This window comes from Peromyscus californicus, unplaced genomic scaffold (genome assembly GCF_007827085.1).
Source record: "Peromyscus californicus insignis strain IS unplaced genomic scaffold, ASM782708v3 Scaffold_8__1_contigs__length_139910024, whole genome shotgun sequence".
Taxonomy (NCBI): Eukaryota; Metazoa; Chordata; class Mammalia; order Rodentia; family Cricetidae; genus Peromyscus; species Peromyscus californicus.
This window is the reverse complement of record NW_026294606.1, coordinates 82,869,551-82,894,970: the sequence shown is the minus strand read 5'-3', so window position 1 is coordinate 82,894,970 and position 25,420 is coordinate 82,869,551. Positions and strand designations below refer to the sequence as shown.

The window sequence follows — 25,420 nt, the reverse complement described above, 5'->3', positions numbered from 1 at the left end:
GCAGGCGCTCAGGGGACCTGGGCAAACATGAGTCAGTTTCCCTCATATTCATGGCATTAAATGAGCACACCTAGGCGGGACTGTGTCCTAGAGTGCAGGGCATGAGAGGCCGTGTCTTTGATGAGCTGGGTAGGGGCTGTACAGACATGCTTTCCTAAAGAGTAATGAGTAAGTGAAAAATAAGGAGATCTTTTAAATAATGGAAAGCATTCTGTTTTTTGAAGTGAAACCTTTAATATCATACTCCTGCTGTTTTATTTTTAAACTAATAGTTAAAAGAGCATAACGAAGTTTTTTTTTCCTTTCTGAGTTGGAAGAAAATCCCAATTATCTCTAAATATGGAGTGATTGTAAAATCACAGAGGACCTGAGGGGAGACGTTAGTTTTCTTTTTTTCTTTTCTACTTAGAGTCTTACTATGTAAATGTAGAGCAGACTGGCCTGGAGCTCCTGCCTCTACCTCCTGAGTGTTGGGATTAGAGGCGTGTGTCGCCATGATGGCCCGCTATTGTTTTTCTTAAGCGTCTGTGAACATGATTTCCAAGGTTTCTGTTGTACTGTATGTTTTTCCCCCCACCCAATGCAAGACCTGAGTTTCTCCTTGGGGTTTGGTTCGTGTTCATTGAAGGTGGAATGTATCTCCCTGTGATGGATCCAGCTCACCCAGTACATGGGGAATTCAACAATCTTTGAAAGGATCAGCAAATGGGCCATGGCTAGCTGAAGCAAGGTCGGAAAACAACTGTTTCTGGAGTACTGTTCTTCAAAAACTGGAGACATTTGAGAGCAGTCATTTGGTTTGGGGTATGATGGAGACAATACAAAAGGCGTGTACAAGGGTCTGTTTGTTCAGAGTATCTGCCAAAGTGAAATTGGTTCAAGGTGCTTCGTGGGTGATCTTCATTCTGTCCCTGGTCTTGGAATCAGTAAGAACAATCCTTCACGTGGAAGATAGGTGTTTAGAGGCCACCACATTCCATGGAGTGTCATTACTGTTGGATAGTGAATTTCTTGTCATTTTTATTAATAGAGATTTGTGTAGGAATTGCAGAACAAAGGAAGACAAAGACTGCCTCTGACAAGCAGAAAATCAAGTCTATGTGATTAGTAAACATTGTTGGCTATAAACAAGGTTTTGAAAATGGAGTTGAGCTCACTGATACAACTAAAGAATGAAATGGGAGGATTGTGTGCTTGTTCAGGGTAAATTGAGCCTGATGAGGGTAGCCCCGTTCTGTGGCTTATCTGCCTCCATCTGGCTAGTTACAACACGAGGAAGCATAGTTACAGGGAACCATGGCAGGTATTTTATGTGCGGACTTGATAATATAGGCTAAGGTGTCAGCAGCTGCTAGAATCAATGGTCACATGTTCTAGTTAATCAGAGTTTTAAACATAGTCATCGCCTCAGGTATGCCTGTCTTGGCTGAACAGTGCATTTCTTCTGTGATCACTGAGCAGCAGTATTTAAGTTGGAGTCTCCTCTCCAACAATGGATGTCAGGTCATGCCATCTGAAGGGCAGGAGAGTGCCCAGTAACAATTTGTCCCTTTGGGAACTCTCCCAGGTGCTTATTGCCCTTCCCCCAAGCTGTGGTATTATTTCTGTGTAATGTTAGGAACCAAATGTGATTTTCTTACCAAGCTGAAAAGCATGTGTCTGGGTGTAATACATCCCTGGATGAATTCTTGGCAGTGACACCTGAGTTTCGTTGTGCTGTGATGATTTCCAGTCATAATTATTTAATACACGTGGTACATGTAATATTCGTTACCTTCCCAAAGGGAGAAATGATGTCGCACAATTCTGGCTGATTACTTATGTTCCGTTTAAAATGTATGGTAAAAAATGCCGTGTGTTGGATCTTGAAACTCCTGCTGTTCTATTTTTAAATGCTAGAGTAAAGAGTTCAGTCAGAGTGTGTAATCTGCTGTGAAATATTTCCTGTCACTTATTATTAATTGCTGATATCCCTTTATTTGACCTGTTAATAGGAGAAGGCTGACAATGGGTGCCCACCCTCAACTTTTGATGAACCATCCAGTCGTGTCCCCTACTCTCAATTTGCATAAGGCCTGAAAGTTTCATGAGCCACGTAGACTAGGAACATTTTTGTGCTCTTATTATCAAATATTGAATAACTAAATTTTATGAGATAATGTGCTAGGAGAGTAAGCTAAACATTTAAGAGCATTTCTTGCTTTTGTGAGTTTTCAAAACCAGACAATGGGCCAGTAATTCCTGGCTGTTTCAGCTGGTTTCAACTGTGTTCAGAGAGTAATAACCATGTTTTATCTGGCTGTCAAGGGTCTAGGGTGGTCTTAAATTCTAATGTGCTTGTTCATTGTGTTGAGCCTGAAGAATACATTACATATCAAAAACAATGTGAAAGATGAGGAAAGCCAGCTCAGTAAATCCTACTGAAAATAAAAGCTGTCTCCACCCCCAGAGGGGCCTGAAATTTGCTGATGAGATGGGTGTTGGTTATTGCTGTGGTCTACACAGCTCTGATTCCTTTGTATAGAAGTATATTTAGAATGTGTCACATTTAAATTTTAATATAAAATATCAATTTCAAATATCACAATCTTCATTACTTAAATGATAATATCTATTATGTTGATATTTTACTACATTCTTAAGGAACATATATTTGTTTTTTATTTCACTCGGCTATAAACATACTATATTCATATTAAAAGCACATTTATAGTATAAGGAGCTGAGAGGGAGAGGAGTGCACAGTTCAAAATATCCCTAGTACAATTCCTTAATATTAATTACCTCATACAGTTTGTTACTGTTTGGTGAATTTTCTTGTTTCTCTCTCCACACTGTGGACACACACACACACACACACACACACACACACACACACACACAGAGATATGTTTTAAATAATATGTACATGGTATTGTTTCATTAGCATGCACACATATATACATACACACAGTGAGTGGCATCCAGACAGGGTTTCATGTAGCTCAAATGGGACTCAGAAGTCAAAAATGACCTTGAACTCTTGACCCTCCTGCCTCCACCTTCCTCCACATGTTGTAGTTATTTATGTGAGCTACCACACCCTGCTTAATCAGTCTCCTTGTATATATTCGAGGATATTGAGATTTTTTTTAAGTTAAAGGCTGTATTTAACTTCCATTTCAACATCTGTGCTGGTAGATTTTATGCTTGGATGAACCCTGAGCTTCACCCTGAGCTAAAGACTGCCCGTAGTCCTTGTACTGTCTTAGTCAGGGCTTTATTTCTATGAAGAGACACCATGGCCATGAAAACTCTTATAAAGGAAAACATTTCATTTGGGCTCGTCTCATTTGAGAGGTTTAGTCCATTATCATCATGGCGGGAAGCATGGTGGCATGCAGGCAGACATGGTGCTGGAGAGGTAGCTTAGAGTCTGCATCCGCAGGCAGCAGGAAGAGAATGAGACACACATGGTGAGGCTGAGACCCCAAAGCCTGCCCCCAGGGACACACTTTCTCTAACAGCACCACACTGACTCCAGTAAGGCCACACCTCCTAATAGTACCGTTCCCTATGGGCCTATGGGAGACCTCTTCATTCAAACCACCACAATCACTGTTGTGTTGTGTGTGTGTGTGTCCCGGTGCTTATTTCTGCAGGTGAGGCTTTGGGTGGGCGGTCGTGGTGTTTGGCCTTCACATGTGTTTCCGTAAGTTTGGATGGGGTTACTCCTTGAAAGGTCTACTCGCAGAGTGTCTTCCCACTCCCAGAGTGTTTTCAGTCTGGTTTGCCAGCTCACGTTTTAAGTGGGGGTGTTGGTTTTGGGATCTGTGTGAACCAACCTGTCGTGGAAACGTTGCCTTGATTCTGGAACAAGGAAGCAGGCTGCTAAAGCAGCAGGGTGGGCTATATTCAAAATCAAAACCTGATGAGGAGGAATCCACTGGTATGTTTTACCTGCTATTATTTTGAGATGGGCGAGGAGCCAGTTCATGTCCTGGTTAGTTGTTGTTGTGTGTGTGTGTTTTTTTTTCTTTTTTTTTTTGTCAGTTTGAAACCAAAGGAAGTCATTTGGCAAGAGGAAACCTCAGTGGTGAAAACACTCCCACCAGATTGGCCTGTGGGCAAGCCTGTGGTGCATATTCTTGATTAATGATTGATGTGGGAGGTCTCAGTCCACTGTGGGCTGTGCCCTGGGCAGGTGGCCCTGGGTCATCTATAATAAAGCAGGGTGAGCAAGCGATGAGAAACCAAGCTGTGGATAGTACTCCTTCATGGCTTCTGCTTCAGTTCCTGCCTCCAGGTTCCTGTCCCGAGTTCTCCGATTCTCCCTCAGTGATAGATTGTGACTTGAGAGTTGTAGGATGAAATAAACCCTTTCCGCCCTAAATTGCTTTTGTTCACGATATTTTGTCACAGCAACAGAAAAGTATCTTAAGACAGAGCACGTGAGTTTCTGCTCATTGGCTTTCTGATAGAACTTGTGCTGGATGCAATTGATGTCAAAAGGCGCCCTAGGTTGCTACCTGCAACGCTGGAACCATCTTTACCCTGAGATCTCATTACGGCAGAGTCACAGTCTGGAACCTCTTCACTCCCTTGGCAGCATATTGAGCACATAATTCCAGTGTGAGAGCGGGAATGGTTAGTAGAAAACCCCAACTTCAGCTTACTTGTGTCTTTGCTCTTTGCCTAGTTTGAGTAAGTCAGTGTGATAACCCGAATTAAGGAGCTGCATCATTGGTGCCACTTTAGACAACAGGTCTTAAAAGGACTCCCTTGATGTTTTGTTCTTGTCCTTTATCTCCACATAGGCATCTCTATAAGATAAAGGCAATGTCCACAAATTGAAGTTACATTGCAGATGTCTAGGCTGCAGCCCCCAAGTTTCTGATTTGGAGGGGATGAATATTTGCATTTCTAACAAATTCCCAGGTGCCACATTTGGAGAATTTCTTGGTGAGGGTTATAAGGGTAGGTGCTATGTTGAACCAGGAAATAAACGTATTTTACCTAACGTGTAAGTAACATTTGAGATAGTGAAACTTAGTACCCCAAGGTACTAAGGTGGGCAAACTAGTTATCATGGTAAGCCTCTCCTCCAGGCAGTCAAGAATGGCTTGTCTGGGATTGTTAGAGGGATCAGAGTTAGAATGACCTGACTAATATAAGGCTAGGAAGATGTAGGCTTTGAAGATTTTTGATAGTATCCGTAGAATATTGGCTTAATTTTAATGAAAATGATTAAAAGTTATTTCTGTATTCATTTCTAATGTATCTACTTCACTTAACTTGGGATTACTATTTTCCATAATTAAAAAACTATTCCACGGGGAGCTTGAGTTAATTTATTCTTTGCTTCTTGTGAAAGATCTGCAGGGACTGAGCTCCTTTCAATGGCATCATCTCTACCAGATGTTGAAAACAACTGGACTTGTCAGCCACAATTGGGAGTCACCAATGATCGCTTGCTCTCATCTCTGAGAATTACCTTCACTCATGTAATTTTCTTGATGCATGTGAGACAGGCCCTGATATCAAATATATGGTGTTGACACACTTAATTTAGTACTCTTTCCACAGAGCTGTTAAATTGACTATTAATTGGCCTTCTGATAAAACTTGTGCTTAATGCAAATGATTTCAAGATGCATCTTGGGTTGCTAGCTGCTGCACTGAAACCGTCCGTGTCCTGAGATCTCATTAGTGCCAATGTGTATATTCACTCCCCCCCCCCCCCCGAATATAATTAGAGTTCTTTTAAATGTAATGATGAAGATTTATGAGGCTGTGATTAAAAACTGTATTTTTGAAAAAGTTCCTAACTTGTGACTTTGCAGCTTGTTTGTCTGCTGTAGGTAGGTGTTTGTTCTCCAGAGTTTGGAAGACGAAGAACAGCTGGTTTATCATGCTCAGTCCTCAGCAGCCTTGGTCTTGCTCTCACAGTGATCTGGTTGCAGATAAGCTACTCAGGGAAGATCTGCTCTCTCAGACAAACTCGGGTCACCTTGTGGTCTGAATCAGCAGGCATGGCAAATAGCTGGTAGGCTTCCTTTTTTTTTTTTCTGGTTTGCTATTTTTCCTTTTTTAAAAAAACTTTTCTTCGTCCTCTCACTGGTCAGCTGACAAGATGAGGGGGGGATGGTGCAGATGCATGTGTGGAGAGGACAGAGGTCAGCCTCAAGTGTTGTGCGCAAGCCCTGCCCACCTTTTTATTTTTAGACAGGCTCTGTCAGTGCTCTGGAGCTTATCCAATAGGCCAAGCAACTGGCCTGAAAGTTCCACTCTGCCTCCTCCTCAGCATGCACTGCCATGTCTGTTTGTCTGTCTGTCTGTCTGTCTGTCTGTCTGTCTGTCTGTGAGTTCTGGGCATTGAACTCATGCTCTCATGCTTGCAAGGCAAGAACTTCCCTGACTAAGCTCTATTTTATCCCCAGTACATATGCTGGGATTCTTCAAGTTAATTTCAACATCGAAGACTTTGGCATGCTGTGATGACGGAAGTAACAGTTGTTTTATCATTAGTGTTGTGTGAAAATGGTGAATTCTAAACAAAAATCATGAAAAACAGCTTATTTACAATGTGTGTCTCACAGGAATGTGTCACTTCCTGGCAGGAGATTTAGAAATGATAGTGCTGTTTCCCTTCCCAAAACTATAGGAAAGCTTGCTTCATTTTTAATATTTTCTTTCTGTCTCTGCCCGCCCCCGCCCTTGTGTGTGTGTGTGTGTATGTGTGTGTGTGTGTGTGTGATGCACATGCTCACAGAGGTCAGAGGTCAACTTACTTCTCTCCTGGTACAAGGCATGTCAGGTTGTCAGTCTTGGCAGCAGGTGCCTTCCCCTGCTGAGCCATCCGACTAGCCTTGCTTCATTCTTTATAGCTCCACAGCCTTCGCAGTAATCCTACATGATTTTTATAGTTAGGGAAAATATTTTACAAAATGTTTTACCTACTAAAAGCCTATTGTAAGTTAACATTAAGCATCAGCAAGCCCATGTGAGGCAGTCCACATTTAAGTTCCTGTATGTTCTTGAGGTGATGAAAGCAGAGTCTGGGTGATCTTTCCTACGACAGGTTCTCAGCCTCTGGATGTGTGGGGATCCACCCGCTGTTGTGTGGCACTGCTCTGGGCACTGAGGGAGGTTTTGTTGACTCAGCCTTCTGTCCTGGTTGTGACACCCAGATGTCTGCCCAGACTTTGTTGGTGTCCTCTGTGAACAAGTTAGCCCTTTGTAAAAAAGCACAGCCCTCAAGTTAGAGACACATTTCACATAGTAGCTCAGGGAAAGTAGACACACACATATGTGTGTATGCACACACTGTGCATATACCCTGAGCAGCATCACTGCCTGCAATGTGTTCTATTTTATTGATTATTTCATTCATTCTATGCCATTTTATTTTTGAAAGGTATTATAAAGATTTTCTTTTACCCAAATGTGATGTTCCTGACAGTATCTGTTTCGTATTCATTTTAAAGGGTTGTAGGATAAAGATGTTCTCCAGCTTGTCTGGGTTTCCTTATAGCAAAGGACCCCTCCTACATGTCTGTGATGATTCTGAAGGTTTGCTGCAATGGAAGGAGAATGACCTAATGTCCTTCTCCCCAGCACCAGCCATGGTAGTACAGGAAGCAAATTGCCAGTGGTGTACCTTAGGTTTGTGGAGGTGGTGCTGTCTCTGCAGGAAGAGGATGCTCCTGGGGTGTCAGAGGCCTAACCCTCTGGTTTTCTGTGAGTTGGGATGAGTCATAGAAAGAAAGCCCTTCAGGAATGCAGTTGGCTTTAGAAACTTGAGCTGTAGATTAGAAAGATTAAGGTTGTCATTTCTCTAAACAAATATTCTTTGTGTCAGTTGCTCAAGCTCTAGAAATCCTTGCCTTCTTTTTGCATTTATGTTTCTTACATTTCCCTGAGGATAACATAACAATTATCCTGAAATTGAGTGACGGATCACATTTTCCCCTTTGCCAGTTAAGAAGAAATCCTCTAAGCATCTTACTAAATCACTGGTTGAAAAAGAAGCTTATTGGTGAGGTGGTGGTGGCGGCGCATGCTTTTGATCCCAGTATTCGGGGAGGCAGAAGCAGGTGGATTTCTGAATTTGAGGCCAGCCTGATTTACAGAGTGAGTTCCAGGGCAGTCAGGACTATACAGAGAAACCCTGACTCAAAAACCACCCAAAGAAAGAAAGGAGAAAGAGATGCGTATCTGTAGCTTGAATGTTAAATGGTTTTATTATAAAAAACCCAGAGCCTGATATTGGGGTGGATGCTGAAAGATCAGAGAGACAAAGGAACAAGTCACCTCTTACCTCTAGGACTCCTAGAACCTGAATATAGCTCTCCTCAGCCAAAAGACTTTAGTTCCTGTCTCTTCATGCCTTATACACCTTTCTCCACCCACCCATATCATTTCCTGTCTCATCTTTCCTAGTGCTGGGATTAAAGGCATGTAACTCCCAAGTATTGGGATTAAAGATGTGTGCCACCACTGCATGGCTCTGTTTGTCTCCTAGACTGAGTCAATCTCATGTAGTCCAGGGTGGCTTTGAACTCACGGAGATCCAGATGGATCTTGCCTCCCGAGGGCTAGGATTAAAGGTGTGTACCACCACTGTCTGGCTTCTATGTTTAATCTAGTGGCTTGTTCTGTTCTCTGATCTTCAGGCAAATTTATTAGAGTACACAATATATCACCACACATATCATCTCCAGTTGATAACCACTTGAAAATTAAAATTTAATTCCCTCTAAGGAGTCCCACTGGGGAAACAAACCACTCTTGAGGCCAGGCTGCATGCCCAGCAGGAGCTGGCTAACAGAAAATGAACTCAATGACATTTTTGGAGGTTCTTTGTCTCCTAAGATTGTATCAGGGCAGCAACTGGTCAAGCAGAGGGAGGGGAAACCATAACCAGGATAAATATGTGAGAAGAAACATCTATTTTCATAAAAGAGGTAAAAGAAGCTCATTAATAACTTATTTTCTAAAAAGCCACCTCTGCTTTCTATGGTGCTATTTCTGTTATCTTTAATGGAATGTTTTAAATGTTAATTTTTAATAGATTTTGATAGATTATTACCTTGCTTTAAAGTTTTGCTGATCTCTTAAAGCTCAGAGAGCTTGAAAATTGTCATTTTGACTGCATTAAGCTCACATTTCTAATCTAGGAACAAGCCTGTGTACTCACTCTGTTATTTAGGGTTTGTTATTTTCCTATAAATGAATATCACAGGTTATAGATTTTTGAATCAATAAAGACTTGTTTAATCTCATGGAGATCAGTGTCATGGAGATACTGTAGAGTCAATCTCTGTGGCTGTCCTGGGCTAGTTTCCTTCCATGGGTTCTCATGCTAGAAGGGGTAGCTGAGCAGATGGTCTGTTTGGTAGTTTTCTTGCCTTGTGAGGTTTGAGATACAGTGAATGTTATCCCAGAAATTGAAAGGCAGAGGCAGGTGGATCCCTGTGAGTTTGAGGCCAGCCTGGTCTATATGGTGAGTTCCAAGCCAGCTGGGGCTACATAGTGAGACCCTGTCTCTAAGAAAAAAAAATACATAAAGAACCTTCAGTAATCATTGACCAGCCTGCACCCATGACTCTTACAGATGACTTTTACAATGTGTCTCTGTCAAATGCTCACCAGGGCTCCTGGGCACAACCTGGCTACCATGCAGCAAGACAAGGGAAGGCCAGTGAGATTTGTCCTGCTGCTGTAGTGTGGGGACCAATAGCACTTAGAACATTAGGGAAGGGCTGACATGGTTTTGGAAGCTTCCCTTCTGCATACATTTACAATAGACCAAAATACACGCAGAGACCATGGACAGTAGGAAGTTAATGAAGTACTTAAGAAACAGTGAATTTTACCTTATTTTTTCATTAAAAAAACTATTTTGAGATTATAATTTTATTACATCTCTCTCTTCCTTTTCTTCCCTCCAAACCCTCCCATGTACCTGTCCTCTCTGTCCTTGAAATTCGTGGCCTCTTTTTGCACGCGTGCACGCGTGTTTGTGTGTGTATTGTACTTATGGATATACATATAACCTGTTAAGTCCATATAATGTCACTTAGATGTATGTTTTCAGAATTGACTGGTTGACATCGAACAACCCTTTGGTGAGCTCTTCCCTGGGGAAGGCCGCCGCTCCTCTTCTTAGCTTTTCTCGTTACCTGTGTTTCTTCACTTCGGGCTGAGGCCTTGTGGACTTTTTCTGTGCCAGTTTGTCATGTTCAATGGTGTCGTGTCAGCCGCGTTCAGCTCTCATTGGGGGTCCTGTTGGGGAGCCCTTCCGAGTGTGGCTTCTGACACTACCAGGTGGCACAGTCTCACCGCACACTCCCTGGCCCTCTGGCTCTCCATCTTTCTGCCCCTCTTCTCTAATGTTCCATGGGTCTTGGTTTCAGGAGTATTCTGAGATGTAGCCATTGGGACTGGGCTCCACAACTCTGCATTTAATCCATTGTCTTTTCTGTAATGGTCTCTGTTGCAAAGGGAAGTTTCCTTGCGGGGTGGAGATGCCACTTAGCTGTGGGTATAGAAGGACAAACGTTTATGGGTTGTCGCTAGGGCTTATGCTGGTTTAGTAAATTAGAAGTAGTGGATTTTAAGGATTCCTTTTGATTTTTTGTTGACTTCTTAACAGGTAGGTTGCTAAGTTCCTGAATATTGAACAATCAGTTCTTATAAGGCAGTGCTCAGACCTCCTAAAGCCACCAGGCCAGGTGACCGTTGGAATCTAGTGTTCTCACATCTCAGAAATATAGCATGTAGTATACATCATAAAATGCAGCACCTCCTGTGATGGCTGAGGCAGAACCTCCAGATGCAGTAAAAACACTGATATTTCCCCAGGAAAATATGTGGATATTCACTGTACAAGTGACTGTAAACAGCCACGTGTCCAGGTGGGGTTTGTACCAGATATGCTCCTTACAAAGCTTCCTTCACTGCTTACAAATGTGCTTATCAATAAAACTTTACTCTTTGGAGCCATTGGTTTTATAGCTATGGATAAGGCCATCCATGCCTGAGCCATGGCTTAAAAGTCATGGTGACCTTCCAGGACTAGGAGAGCCACTGTGTCCATTTTCTCAGAGTAAAGGGAGTGGAAGTTCAGCCCGCTTCCCTCCGTGGATCCTCCAAGCCCTGCAGGGGAGCTGCTTGGCTTGCCTTTGTTTGGGCCTTCCTGAAAACTGACCCTATGATTCCCATCACCTCCATGACACTAGCTCTTTCTGCCATGCGGCCTACAGCTTCTCCATGCTCCACACCAGTCCACTTGACTCTCTGTTCTCAACACAACTTTCTATAACTACACTTTTCACTTGGGTTTTATTTACCCTACCACCAGTAGTAGGCACCAGGGCTGTGAAATCACAGGTCCAGCTCCTAAGAGAATGGAAGAAAATGCCAAGCTAGTTGTGAACAGCTGACCTAGGCATTGGAATTGAGTTTCTCAGGAGCCGGGCACATGTGTTATTGTGTATGTGGAGGCCACAGGACAGCCTTGGGTGGTGTGCTAGGCATTGACCTCTGTTTGTTTTGTTTTTCTAAACGTGGGTTCTCTCAAAGCCTGAAGCTCCCCAGGTAGTCTAGGCTGGTTATCCACTGAGCCCCAGGGATCTGCTCTCTCTACCTCCCCACTTCTGGCTTTCCAGATGTGCTCCACCATGCCTGGTTTATTACACCTGGGTACTAGACATGTAACTCAGGGCTTCATGCTCGAATGGGAAGCACTCTACCAATCGTGCTGTCTCTCCAGCCCTAACCTTAGGTTTTTCTTGGCGAACAATGTTGTAAAAGGTGTACAGCGTGTTACTGAGTCTCTGGCCTCAGTTCAGACCCTGCTTGAATAGCCCTGCAGGTAGAGGACCACAGCCCTGCTGTGCAGTATGCTCTTTGTTCCCCTGCGAGTCTCAGGGTGAGATGTCCATTTCTGGTGTGACTTTTCCTCTCCTGGTTTGACACTTTCCTAAATGTATTTTACTGGCTGACACATTTGAATCGGGTCAGTTCTGAAGTGGCAGCAATTTACAAACAGTGCTCTTTTTGTAAAGGAAAGTTCACAGCTTAATGGTTTGTTTATATGAGGCTTGTTCATATTTTTAGGCAAGCTCTATGCTAATTTTGAAGTCAGGGTTGTGATACACAGTGAACCATTTACAATATGTTAAGCTGCTATTTCTTTTCTTTCTAGGTTAGCAGTTTTTTTTTTTTTTTCTTTTTTGGTTTTTCGAGACAGGGTTTCTCTGTGTAGCCTCTCCTGGAACTCACTTGGTAGCCCAGGCTGGCCTCGAACTCACAGAGATCCGCCTGGCTCTGCCTCCCGAGTGCTGGGATTAAAGGCGTGCACCACCACCGCCCGGCTTTTGTTTTGTTTTTAAAGACTCTTGCTATATACCCGGCTGGCTTTGAACTCCCAGCAATCCTTCTGCCTCTGCTTCCTGAGTGCTGGGATTTTGGTGTAATCTCAGCAGCTCCACATTTGACTTTCTAAAGCTTATGTGTTTCTGTGTGATCGTTAAAGACGGCAGTCATTCACCTGCAGGCATGAAGTTAGGATATCTCAAATGACTACAAAGGAGAAGCGCACCTATCACCCCAAAGGAACCAAGTATTGACCAAGTATTACCCTAACGGTCATGTTCCAATGTAGCAACCATCTCATGAATTTTTTATCGTAATAGATAAAGGCATGGATTGATGTTTTTCATATTCATTGGTGAGGACATTAGGTAGTCAGGATGTAGCAAGGGGGGAAACCTCTGCTATCTATAGGCCCCAGATGCTGCCTTTCTTCTCTTTAGGTTGGTGGAAGCTAGAGAATCTGTACATTGGGAAAGGATTTACCTACAAGGATGTTAGGTCACACCCAAAGGTGGGCAATGAATAGTTATGGAGGGGGCTAAAGATAGTCCAAGATCATGTTCTTATTTCATTGAACATAATTTTTAGTGTATGTATTTATGTGCATGCTCTGTATATACATGTGTGTCAGAAGCTCTGTATGTGTTTGTGGTGGCTATAAGAGGCCTTTCGGTTCCTCTATGACTCTCTGCCTTATTTCTTTTGTACAGGTGTTCTCATTGAATAGAAGCTTGCTGCTTTTGGTTAGTCTGGCTGTAGAGGTGGTGTGTAGGGGTGGGGTAGGGTGGGGCTTCCTCCTGTCTCAGTCCTGCAATGTTGGGCTTACAGATAAATACAGCTACTCTGACCTTTTTCTGTGGTTCTGGGTGACTTGAGCTCATGTCTTCATGCCTTTTTTTTTTGTCTTTTTGTTTTTGTTTGTTTTGTTTTTTCCGTGTAGTTTTGGTGCCAGTCCTGGATCTCGCTCTGTAGACCAGGCTGGCCTCGAACTCACAGAGATCCACCTGGCTCTGCCTCCCGAGTGCTGGGATTAAAGGCGTGTGCCACTGCCGCCCAGCATGTCTTTATGCTTGTACAGCAAACACTCTTACCTGCTGAGCCGTTCCTCTGGCTCCCCAAGATAATTTATAATTATGCTCTGGACCTGTAACATTTCGATCTCCCCGAAGTTCTCACCAGCCACTCAGCCTTGTAGGTGCAGAGCGTTTCACGGAACGTTGATTCACATCATGTAAACAAAAAATTAGCGTGTTTTTGCGGGGAGATACTCAGAAAATATTTAAGGGCAAATAAAGCCCTTACCTATAGGGTCCTACATATTTAGGCCCTCAGCTTACGTTGCTGATATTTAAACGTTTCTTTGAGGATATTTTTCTATAAAGACCAGTTGTCTCTGTGCTGGCAGCCTGCACAACTAGTACTAATGATGCTGGAATCCTTGAGTTTTAGCTGGCAGAGGCTTCATCCAGACTCCAGGCCGACAGGCTCCTTTTCCTTCTCTTATCCATGAGGATTAGGACAGTTTCCCTGGCGCTCTGTTCTCCCTCTTAGCTTTTCTAGAAGCTGAGTGCATAGTCAGTGGTTTGTCCTCGGACTTTCCCTCTGCCCATCCACCCTGATGAGAGCCTGGACCCCATGTGCCACTCCTACCTCTGGGATGCTATGCACATCACATGTGCCAAATCCCTTTAAATAAGTCGGCTCTGTATTTTCATAATTATACATTTTAATTGTCTTCTCACTCCACTGCTTTCCTATTAGTCTAGGCTCTCATGACTTCTTTATTACTGGGCTAACTGGCTATGAGTGCTTAGAGTTCTGGGCCTTTCTCTGCACCCCCTTGAAACCACCCATAGAATGAATGCCAATTAGATGGTGTGGCTTTAAGGAAGCCCCCATCTTCAGGATATAGAGCATATGGCTTAGCTGTGTGCCCAGTGCTTGTTCACCATTCTCTGACTAAATCTCAGCCCCTTGAAACTTCCTCTAGGGTAATAAAAGCTGATTAAGTACCTGTTGCTTGCAGTGACCAATCCATGCAATTTGTCATCATTAATACCAGGCCCCAGAACCCAGTCCTGAGCCCAGATAGGTGAAGAAAATGCCCAGGCCCACACAGCTCGCCGGTCTGGTCCCGTAATCACTTTGGGGAGTGAATTTCTGCTCACTGATCCCAGGTCACCTTTAGGACATTTTCTGTGAGACATAAGGGCAAGGTAGAAGCTTGCTTTCCTCTCAATCAGTTTCCTTTAAAATGTAGTTTCTGAGTTCTTGTTCTTAGGGAAACTCATTCATTTCCAAGGCATTTACCTTGCCAAGGAGTTGTATCGCACAAAGTCCCGAAAGGGACTTGTGGGCTGGAGGGAATGCTTGTAAGCTCTTTTGTTGTTGTTTTTTGTTTTTACTCATCACATATATGGGATGCTTGCAAGCTATTGTTTTTATGTTTCTACCCATCACATTTGTGTGGGAGAGAGAATCGGCACACAATTAGTATTTACTGTGTGTTTACCTTTTAAAGTACTGCTAAACGGGTTGTGCTAATGAAGAGTTGATTAAATTTTTTTATTATTTGGTTGCTTTTAGAATACACCTGCCGGATGATTAAAATGAGCCTAATTTAATCAGCATGGTACTGTACACCAGAGATAATTTAAGCTAATGTCAAGGACATCTTCATCCATCCTGTAGAAGACGCTAAAACAGTGAACAGAGCAACAAACACTTGAGAGCACGTTTGAAGCTCCCCATCCGTGCCCCCGCGGATGTTTCAGAGCCACGCTCTGCTCTTTCCTTCTGTATGCAAATTAAGCGGAAAGTCATTTTGTAATGTGACATGGGGCTTAGATTTTCTAAACCCCGTTGATTCGACTTTGATCTTGTGCTGATATCGGCTCCTGTTGTGAGCAGGCACACTGACATTTCAGTCTGTGTCGTCTCCCGTTTTCATTCAGAACTTGGAATGTGTGGTTTTGGTGCATCTTTTGGAGTTTTGAGACTGGATCTATATGGTACCGGCTTCTTTGTACTCAACTATCCTCCTGCTTCAGCCTCCCAAGCACTGGTAGTACAGACTTGCCACTCACTACCCCATGATTGGTGCATTTGAACTTGAAAGTAAACCATTTTTTTCCTTTTTATCTTAGGTCACCCATTTTCTTTTTATCTGCCCATCTCCACATCTTAATAGAGTCGTGTGAATCCCCTTTATCCTTTGAAGCAGTTAAACTTCTCTTTATTTTCTGGTCATGCTTTTAAAGGGAGCTAAGTTGCCAGTGGGTGTCTTGTTCAAACAGTGAACTCTGCACTTGCAGGATTTACTGACTCCCAAGCGAGTTTCCCATATACATGGCAGGTTGCCTTGGAAACAGGCTGGTTTCTGCACTCAAAGTGCTGTCTTGTATTAAGTGCAGGGCGATGCTCTGCTGACCTCTGTTGCTTCATCCCAGGCCTGACAGGAAGTCCAAATGTTTCTGTGACTTTGTCCTTAGGACTGACTAGCTCAACAACAGCCATGTTCTCCTTGCTACTTCTACTTTTAAACACAGTCTCTAAAACTTGGAACTGAGTGATTCTTCAGATTTCTAATTTGGGGAGGGAAGTTTCTGAGCATTGACTGCCAAAAAACCAAAGTTTTAGAGTTCACAAGACTTGACTGGCAGGGAATTTTAGTGACTTATTTCCCTCTTCCTTTATGTTCATGGGTAGTTCCCAAACTCCATGGAAGTCACTGATGTTCTCAGAGACTCCTGATCCAAACTCCAGCACAGCCTGCCAAGTGCAGCTTCCAGAGAACTCTGTGGCGAGGTGAAGAAGGGAGGTGTCCCTGCTAGTGAGACAGGGAAGCCCTGGCGCCGTGGTCTCCACTAGTCTAAAAGGAGCAAAGCAAACTTTCCCAGCTAAGGATTTCAGTGTTGGTTTTGTAATCTCTTGAGAGAAAGACAGTGTTTTTAGGGGCAGAGGGAGACAGCCCAGAATTCTTTTCAGAGACCACTGCTGAGGGAAAGCTGCATCTTCGCTTCAGTCAAGGAAAGAATTTCAGAGTGATAGTGTGAAGCAGAGTGAAGTTTGAGAAAATGATTTAATGTTTTTGCAGTCTTTAAGAAAAGGCTTGCATTCAGATTGAAGCATGAGTAACGAGAGACAGACTCATAGAAAGGAAAATATATCCCTTATCTGCATCTGGCCTTCTTAAGACAGCTGTAGTTTAGAGTCTTGACCATAGCTTTGTATGTGATTTTCTTGGCCTTCGAAGTTACATTGTTCAAAGGATTGGAAAGATTAAATAAAATGTTTTGGTGCACACTGTAATACAGAGCATTTTCCTTTAGTGAATCAGATTGTGAGGTTTGCATTATACATTATTACAATATATAATGCAATCAGATTGCATTATACATGTTACAAATGAGCAGATAATTCAGGTGAAAGAAATAGGTATAGAAAACTCACATAAGCCGGGTGGTGGTGGTGCACGCCTTTAATCCCAGCACTTGGGAGGCAGAGCCAGGCAGATCTTTGTGAGTTCGAGGCAAGCCTGGTCTACAGAGCGAGATCCAGGAAAGGCACAAAGCTACACAGAGAAACCCTGTCTCGGAAAACCAAAAAAAAAAAGAAAAAAAGAAAACTCACATAAATTCTTCCTCTACTTAGGTTACAAAGAGGGAGGAAATGTTTTGACTGGAAACGTGGTCCATAATCTTTTTTGTAGAGGAACATAGGCTGATGCGGTACAATGTAAAAGTCCCATGTTTAGCCTTCTGCATGTTCTCTGGCTGTTCTGATACTATCATTTGAGACATCTCTTAGTAACAGGAGGATGGTTTCTGCCAGCACTTTGTTCAGTTGTACTCCAGAGTAAGTGGCTCCTTTCCTTCATGTTCCTGGATTGTCTCAGCAGTATAAGAGATGGGGGTGTGGTCCTGCCTGGGGTCCTCATGGTGCTGGGTTTCTAGATGGAGGATGATGTAAGAGATGGGGGTGTGGTCCTGTCTGGGGTCCTCGTGGTACTGGGTTTCTAGATGGAGGATGATGTAAGAGATGAGGGTGTGGTCCTGCCTGTGTTCCTCCTGGTACTGGGTTTCTAGATAGGGGATGGTGGAAGAGATGGGGGTGTGGTCCTGCCTGGGGTCCTGGTGGTACTGGGTTTCTAGATGGAGGATGATGGAAGAGATGGGGGTGTGGTCCTTCCTGGGGTCCTGGTGGTACTGGGTTTCTAGATGGAGGATGATGTAAGAGATGGGGGTGTGGTCCTGCCTGGGGTCCTCGTGGTACTGGGTTTCTAGATGGAGGATGATGGAAGAGATGGGAGTGTAGATAGAATGACTTGGGTCACCACACTGCCGGGTTTCTGTATCGAATATCCTGTGGCATGGGCTTGTAAGTCAGGTACCAGAGGGAGTGGAGGTTCTGACAGGCCTGGACTTGAAGGAAGCAGTGGCATCTCTTGCTAAGGAAGAAGTCTGCATTGTTAATTCACCCACACTTGCTTCTGAAAGTTCAGCAATGTCATGACAGGGACTGTAGATGTTGGAAGTATGTCTTGAAACTGCATCATAGGAGAGGGTCTTGAGAAGCACTCCCGTGTGTGTGTGTGTGTGTGTGTGTGTGTGTGTGTGTGTGTGTGTGTGTGTGTGTGTGTGTCTATATGTGTCTGTGTGTGGGACATTCCTGAGTTAAGTTAGATTAATGGCATAGCTTATACTGTCCCCAACACAGTCTAGCATTGGTTCCAATATATTTTCTTCTTCTTGCCCAGCTTGTTGAATTTTTAATGCAATGCCTCCCCATTCCCTCCTTCCCTTCTAAGTTCCATGATTAACACTGAGCCACACTATCATGAAGTTGGGATTGTTTACTATTATTTTGATGGCCATCAGATATAGTCAGCAAGTTTTAGGCAGTAGGCTCAAAGTTGCATTGATTGGCATGAGGATTATTGCCTTTGGTTAATCAAGAGACTCCCAGCTAGAGGCTTCTGGAGTTTGCAGACTGTGGCCCATTGGGCCTGTTTTTGGTGTGGGAGGTGTCCAGAGGCAGGGCGATTAGGAACATGGGCTATTGGAGGTCCAGAAGACTTGACTCTTTATAATAACTTTAAGTTATTCTGACTTAAACTCTGGACAGCCCATCTCCCTGGTCTTTGGTTTCCTTTTCTGTTAAGGAGAATTATTGCACACCACAGGAGGTTTGAGCTTCATTTCCTGGTTATACGTTGATCTGAGCATTTTTCTGGCAGACTTGCTTCCCCCTTCTATGACCTTCCTTTTTGTGATCCTTAAAAACAAAAACCTTATTATATTGTAGAACCAGAACATGCCAATTGAGTTTTTCATTATTTTTTGTATTTACAATGTATATTTCTGCCATGATATAATTAGATGAGAGCTACCAGTTATGTTCTTGCTGTGTTCTTTACATGTCACCATTAGTTTCTTCTTTCTGCTAAGAATTATCACTATAAGCCAGTGGCTTCATATGATGTGTGCATATTCACATATAGTTATGGATGGCAGAGAAGTGACCTTAGTCTTCCCAGGGAGTGTCTCACAGAGTTAGCAGAGCCATATCCCTCACTGGTAATTGTGAGGTATTTCTTTGTGCTATTAACATTCATTGGCTCAAGGCTCTCACTCTTACTCTTAAGAGCTAGTGGCCAGTATCTCTGTCCATCATCACAGATCTCCAGCTAAAGTCAAAGGAGATTTTCTATAGTTCCACACTCCTTTGATTAGATAGGGATTTTAACATCACCTGGATTAGCTCTGTGTTTTCTGGTCAATAACCTGAATCCTACTGGTAAAATGACATTGGTTATGGCAGGCAACATTAACCACTCTGAGGGATGTGGACATGGATAGTTTTGGTGGGAGGCCATTGTTTTGCCTAAGGAAGTATTTGGAAGTAAGAAGAGGCCCATAATGTTCCAGCCGCCCTCTGAATCAGCTTGCTCTCTCTTAAATGCATTGTTCTGAATCTAGCCATTCTGCTTTTGGCCACTCTGGTCCATGCACTATGGACTTTCTGCTCATTACTTTACCCATCAGAGTAGTTTGGAGTCCTGTGCAAGAGCAGTGCCTGTTCTTAACTATTGAACCATCTCTCCAGTTTCAAAGGTTCACAGTTGTTATGCAATGGTTATTAACTAATCTCCTTTCTGTTCCTTGCATCAGACAAGCACAATGGGGAAAAAGACAGGGTGACTTAGGATAATGATGGAATGAGCCGAACGCAAATACACCCTACCCACTGCCATACATTTCCCACTTACTACAGGCCAAGCTTCCTTAACTCCCAGAAACACCCCCACTCCAGACATGCATAATTAAAAAAAAATCTCAAAGTGAATCTTAAAGAATGATCTAGTTCATGGATGGTGAAAATACAGAGCTGAATCACGTCTTAGAAACTTAAAGTACATTTCTTTTACTTTTTGAAGGACATGTAGGGATTTCGAATCTGTGATGTTTTTATGGAGGTCTCGTTTTCTTTTGCTGTGTTTCTATATGTATTCTTGTGGAGTAGCTTTTCTAAAATTATAAATCCTTCCCAATTTAACACAAAATTACTTCTTGTCTGCACCTGGCACTTAAAGTTTGGTTTAAAAGAAAGCTGTAAAATTGTATGTTATTGGCACATTGCAAATCACCAATCGTAATTCTACCACTGAAATTCATGTAGCATTTATTCACAGCACAGTCCAGATTTCTTAATCCCGTGTTTTCTCAAATGCTGGAGATAATTATTGAAACTAATATACATGTATAAGCACTTCTATGTTTGGCTTTAAAGACTTGTTTGTAATTTTCCATCTCTATTTTCTGCTCGCAGAAAGGACTTGCTTCTTGAGAAAAGATCTCATAATTAATAACAAACTTGAATTTCAGTTATTTCCAATTAAATACCCAAATGTCAAAATTTGATAGCTTCAAAATACATATTAAACCATACAGCTTGTGCAAAATGTGATATTTAAATTGATGTAGAAATCCTGTGTTCTGATGAACAACTCAAAATGGGTATTGTTAGCTTATCAGGGTTACAGATGTACCTTTGACTGTCCTTATTTTGGAAATTGAAACTACAGTTGAAGGATATCGGAAAGAGGCATCCCTTGTCTGGAGGGTCATAAAGACAGCACAAGGTATCAAATTGGATCTGCTGCCTGTTTTTATAAATAAAGGCTTAAACAGAGTCACGCTTGTTTCTTCATGTGTTTTTTTGTGCTGCTCTCATGCTACCAAAGTAGAGTGGAATCAGGACAGATATCATCTGGAGCATAACTCCAGAAGAACTGATCTCTTTTCAGAGAGAGTATGCTGATCTCTGTTGGCATGAGATTTCTGTGTCTCTGATGCAGGGGCATCTACTAGTTACACCAGGTGAACAGAACTTAATGACATTCTCTGAAAACTTGGGATTATACCCACAAACACTTTCCTTGTTTTTGTATGTGTTAAGGATATTGTTTCCATTGTTTATTACAAGATGGAGTAGGCCAAATTTTCATCTTGTTTTCCATTGTTCTTGCCACATAACATCCTGCTGGATTAATCAGTTAATTACATATTGTGCCCCAGCAGAGTTCCATGCTTCCTGTTTCTCTGCATGTCTCTGTGACATGAGGATAGAAATAGTATTTATTCAAGATGACAAAGCTGTCTAAGAAATGAGGAAATGCTGCTCATAATTTTGTGAACGTACCTTTCTGTCTTTTAATTACAGAGTGTGGACATTGCAAAATCTCAGCAGGGCGGTAGGACAGACAGGTGGCTCCTTTCACCATGGTCCTCCTATCCTTGGTAAAGTACTGAGTTGCTGGACACCTTGGTAGAGCTTAAAGAACTGTGCTAGTTATGAGAGGAGCCAGAGTGAAATCCTTTGTAGTACTTTGTGACTACACCTAACAATCAAAAACTTCAATTTATGTGAGATAATTACAAATTTCATAAGAGTTTGGAAAGAGCTACTGAATGTTTCCAAATCCCTTCACCAGCTCCGTAACTTCCACATCGTCTGTAATCAGAGGCAATTATTATCACTATAAACCAGCCTGCAGCTCACATGTCAGCTGACTTTCCAAGTTCATTTCGATTTTACCTCTCTTGGTTAGAATCTTTTCTGGCCCTCTGTCCTGTCTCCAGAGGATTCTATCACATGTATTTCCTGTTTTTCTGTGATTTCCTCTTTACATGATTTTGTCATTCTTTTTTGATTTTCATGACCACTGTACTCTGAATCAGAGTAATTTTATTTTTTTTTGTGGAATGTTCTTCGGTTTAGGTTCATCTGATACTTCATGATTAAGTCGAGGTGACACATGGTTGGCAGGACCAGCAGGCACATAAATAGTATTCTGTCCTTGGAGCTGGTGCTCTTATCACTGCTGATCTTATGTATGGAGAGCTGCGCCTGCCAACTTTCTCCACTGCAGAGTTACCTTTCCTTTCTTCCTTGGGTTGAAACATACAATATGGGATGCCTTTGAGACAGGCAAGTGTATTGCTTCTATTTCTATTTTTTCTATCAACTGGCATCCATTGGTAGGTTTTGTCTGTAACAATTATTTCTGTGGCTTTCCTAATAATTTTTATTTCCTGTATTCCCTATTCATTCATTGTTATTTATCTATTTATTTATTTTTGAGGCTGGGTCTTATATAGCCCAGGCTGGTCCTCAACTTACTCTGTAGCCAAGGATGAAATGTTTCATATGGGGAGGTCTTTCTTGAGATAGGCAATTATCCCTTATTTTCATCTCTTTTACTTGTTAATATTGACATCTCTTGGTAGATTTTCTGTGACAGTTATTTTTGTGAATGATCCTAATGATAACTTATATTTCTGTTGTTTCTTATTTATTTATTTATATTTATCTATTCATTCATTTATCTATTTGTTTCCTTGTGAGACAGAGTCTCACATAGCCCAGACGAGTGTCCAACTTGCTGTATAGCCAAGGATGACCTTGAATTTCTGATTCTCCTGCCTCTACCTCCCAAGTGCTAGGATTATAGGCTTTTTGCCACAATGTCTGATTTATGCAATACTGGGAATGAAACTGTGAGCACTGAGCATTTTAGGCAAGTCATCTACCAAATGAGCCACACCCCAACCCCACTACTGCCTTCATTATTTGGCTGCTTCAGTAGAAGACAGCCATCAGCTTGTCATCATTATTTAGGCCATCACAGATTCACAGATGTGTTGTTTGTTTTGCAATTATGATCCCCTGGTAGAATTATCTATTTGGCCATAAGTTGTCCCAGCTTTGGTTGTGAGGATAGAGGGAACTGAGGTTGTGTACTTCCCTTTGATGTACCTCTTTTGTCTTTGTACACACTACCTCACTCTCAGCATTACTAGGCATTCACACTCTATGTGCCTTTTCTCTGTTCCACTTTAACCAGCTATCTTTTCAAAATGCCTTGTCTTGTTAGGGAATGATATTAGAAACCTAGATCTGAGCATGAGGTGTGCTCACTGACTCTGGGATGCCATTGCTTCTCAGTGCTGGGACTGCTCAGAATAGAGCTAGGAGATGTATGTCTTCTCACGGTATCAACACTCACCTACACCATCTGTTTGTATGCCTGTACACCTGTAACCATGCACCACAGTGTGATCTTTCTAACAGGCTGCCCATTAGACTACAGTAGATCTGGGAATTTTCATTGTCTCGGGTGAGATCATAGCATAATGCTTCTCTCATTTGTTGGTATAAAAGGACCTACTTCATTGCCAGTCATGTAAAATTACACCAATAAATTATACATAGTACATTTTATCATTATTGTATAGTGTATTATGTCTTATAGAAAAGCTTAATGTTTAGTATGCCTTGCTATGCCAACGATGGCCTCATATATCTGGTGCTCACAGTGTTATTGATTAATGGCCTCCATCTAGTGATTGGCCTATTCACACAGGTCAGTGTAAGTATTCTCTGGAATTCTATGGTGTTATGCCAGCAATGAAGTAGTGTTGCTCAGGGTGGCTTACTCACAGGAACCATGAGTTTGTGCTGAGCTCCAGTTCCTGTCTAATACCACAGAGCTCATTGCAGCTTTCTGTAACTGCTGTTTCTGACAGTGAGAATATTGGCTTTCACCATCCAAAATATTTTCACTTTTTTGTTCATTCCTGATATGTGCGTTTGTGTCGCCGAGTGAGAGTTGCTAAACTGTGTGCATGTATGACGCAAATTGACACCCTGGATACAGTGTTCGCGTGACTGTTCTTTTATATTTAGCTTTCTGTGAAGTTGTGGAAATAGTGGTTTCTTTCACAGTGACTCTGGATGGTTTCTGTCCCACCACATTCAGTGTGCTCATGTATTTCTTTGTAGAAGAGTCAGGATGGTCTGGGCCTCTGCTGTGTCCTCAGTGTCCCTGCCTCATTTTGCCATCCTGTTTTAGTTCAGTTAGTTATTTGTGTTTTAGGTAACAAAGCACAGATATGCCTCCGACATGCAGAGCTGTTCAAAAGGGTGTCCTTTCTTCCTGTTGCCATCATCTGTTCCCATCCCCTCTTTTAATCAAACGCCTTCCTGTAAATGGCTCATTTCAGTAGTCTTTCTTCAAGTTTTATGCGGCAAGGAGGAGATAGTTTGTCTTTTAATATCTTCTTCCTCATAGGTGAGGTGTGGTAGACATAGTGTGTAATCAAGTACACACACAGATACACATATGCACACTACACACAGATGCATGCACACACAGATTAACTCCCCCCCCCCACATACTTATGAGGCTGAGGATATAGCTTAATTTATAGAGCATCTACCTAGCAGGTAGGAGGGCCTGAGTTCAGTCTCCAGCACCACAGAAAACTGGATGTGGTGGCTTAGTCCTACAATCCCAGTACCTGTGAAATGGGAAGTGAAGGCAAAAGGTTCAGAAGTGGAACCTCATCCCTGGACATAGTCAGTTGTAGGCCAGCACGGGTGACTTGAGATTCTTGTCTTAAGGGGGAAAAAGAAAGAAGGAAAAGAGAAAATACATCTATACATGCATGTACTTGGGTATTCTTTGTACTTAGCAGCATAGAAGATGTAAACTCACTCCTGCCTTAGCATTCTGGCATGTCACTGTGTCTTACTGTGCTTTTACTCATGGAATTTTAGATATGAAACTCTCTTTGTAGAAATGTGTGAACAGAGGAGCATCAGGCCTCAGGGAGACAATGTTTTACTGAGATCTGTAGCATTCTTGGATACATTGCTGTCAGTATTTCCCTGTAGGTTTGTCTCAGTCTGGTGGAGTATTTGGTAGTTATTTCGATGCCTTTCTTCACAAATGCCTCTTTGCCTGTCGTTGCCAGCTCGTAGCAGTGTTTGATGAGCAGGATCCACACCATGGAGGAGACGGTACCAGCGCCAGCTCCACGGGAACTCAGAGCCCAGAGATATTCGGCAGTGAACTGGGCACCAACAATGCTTCTGCTTTTCAGCCTTATCAAGCCACAAGTGAAATTGAAGTCACGCCTTCAGTCCTTCGGGCAAGTAAGTGAGAGTTTTCTGTTTTCTGCACATTTCATCTTAATATCCAGGTACCCTAACTTCTTTATCCGTCTTTGCTTCTGCAAATGGAATTCTTTGTGTTTATCAGACATTGGTTATATTTTGAAGCTTGGCCAGTATCTTTTATCCAAGAAGCCAGTGGTTACGTACCTGTTCATAGATGGGCTTAGTTTTGTCTGTAGTCAAGACTTTTGGTTGCTCACTAAGGGTAAACGAAGATAGATTGCACGTAAGTCACCCTGATTGTCTTTATGGATGGAAATAACTGAAGGTCTCTCATCGTCCAGTGACTCACAGAACATGTGTTTCATGTGGACAGCTAACAAGGAAGAGACCTCTGCACTGAAGTCATCAGTGGAGTTTTGGGTGAGAGGCAACTAGAACCTCAAGAAAAGTTAGGGAGACAGAGAAAGTCTGTGAAGAGTCATGTCCCGTGGTGCAGTGTCGTGTCCCCCCCCCCCTTCCCCCCCGAACTCCAGTTTCAGGACATTTGTTTGAAGGGTTCCATAACCAGTTCCGAAAACCTTACTCAGGAAAGTGA

The 25,420-nt window shown here is 42.6% G+C and overlaps 1 protein-coding gene across 23 annotated transcripts in view; it reads left to right on the top strand.

Moving 5' to 3' along the window:
• Positions 1 to 25,420, top strand: part of Pard3 (par-3 family cell polarity regulator) — a 559,894-nt gene that overhangs the window by 187,514 nt on the left and 346,960 nt on the right. For 22 of the 23 annotated variants that reach the window (XM_052726921.1, XM_052726930.1, XM_052726931.1 and 19 more), the window contains exon 3: positions 24,681 to 24,861. In XM_052726921.1, the coding sequence (XP_052582881.1) occupies positions 24,681 to 24,861 (181 nt within the window). Of the gene's footprint in view, positions 1 to 24,680; positions 24,862 to 25,420 lie in introns of those variants that run through there. The other variant, XM_052726926.1, reaches the window with a different exon arrangement.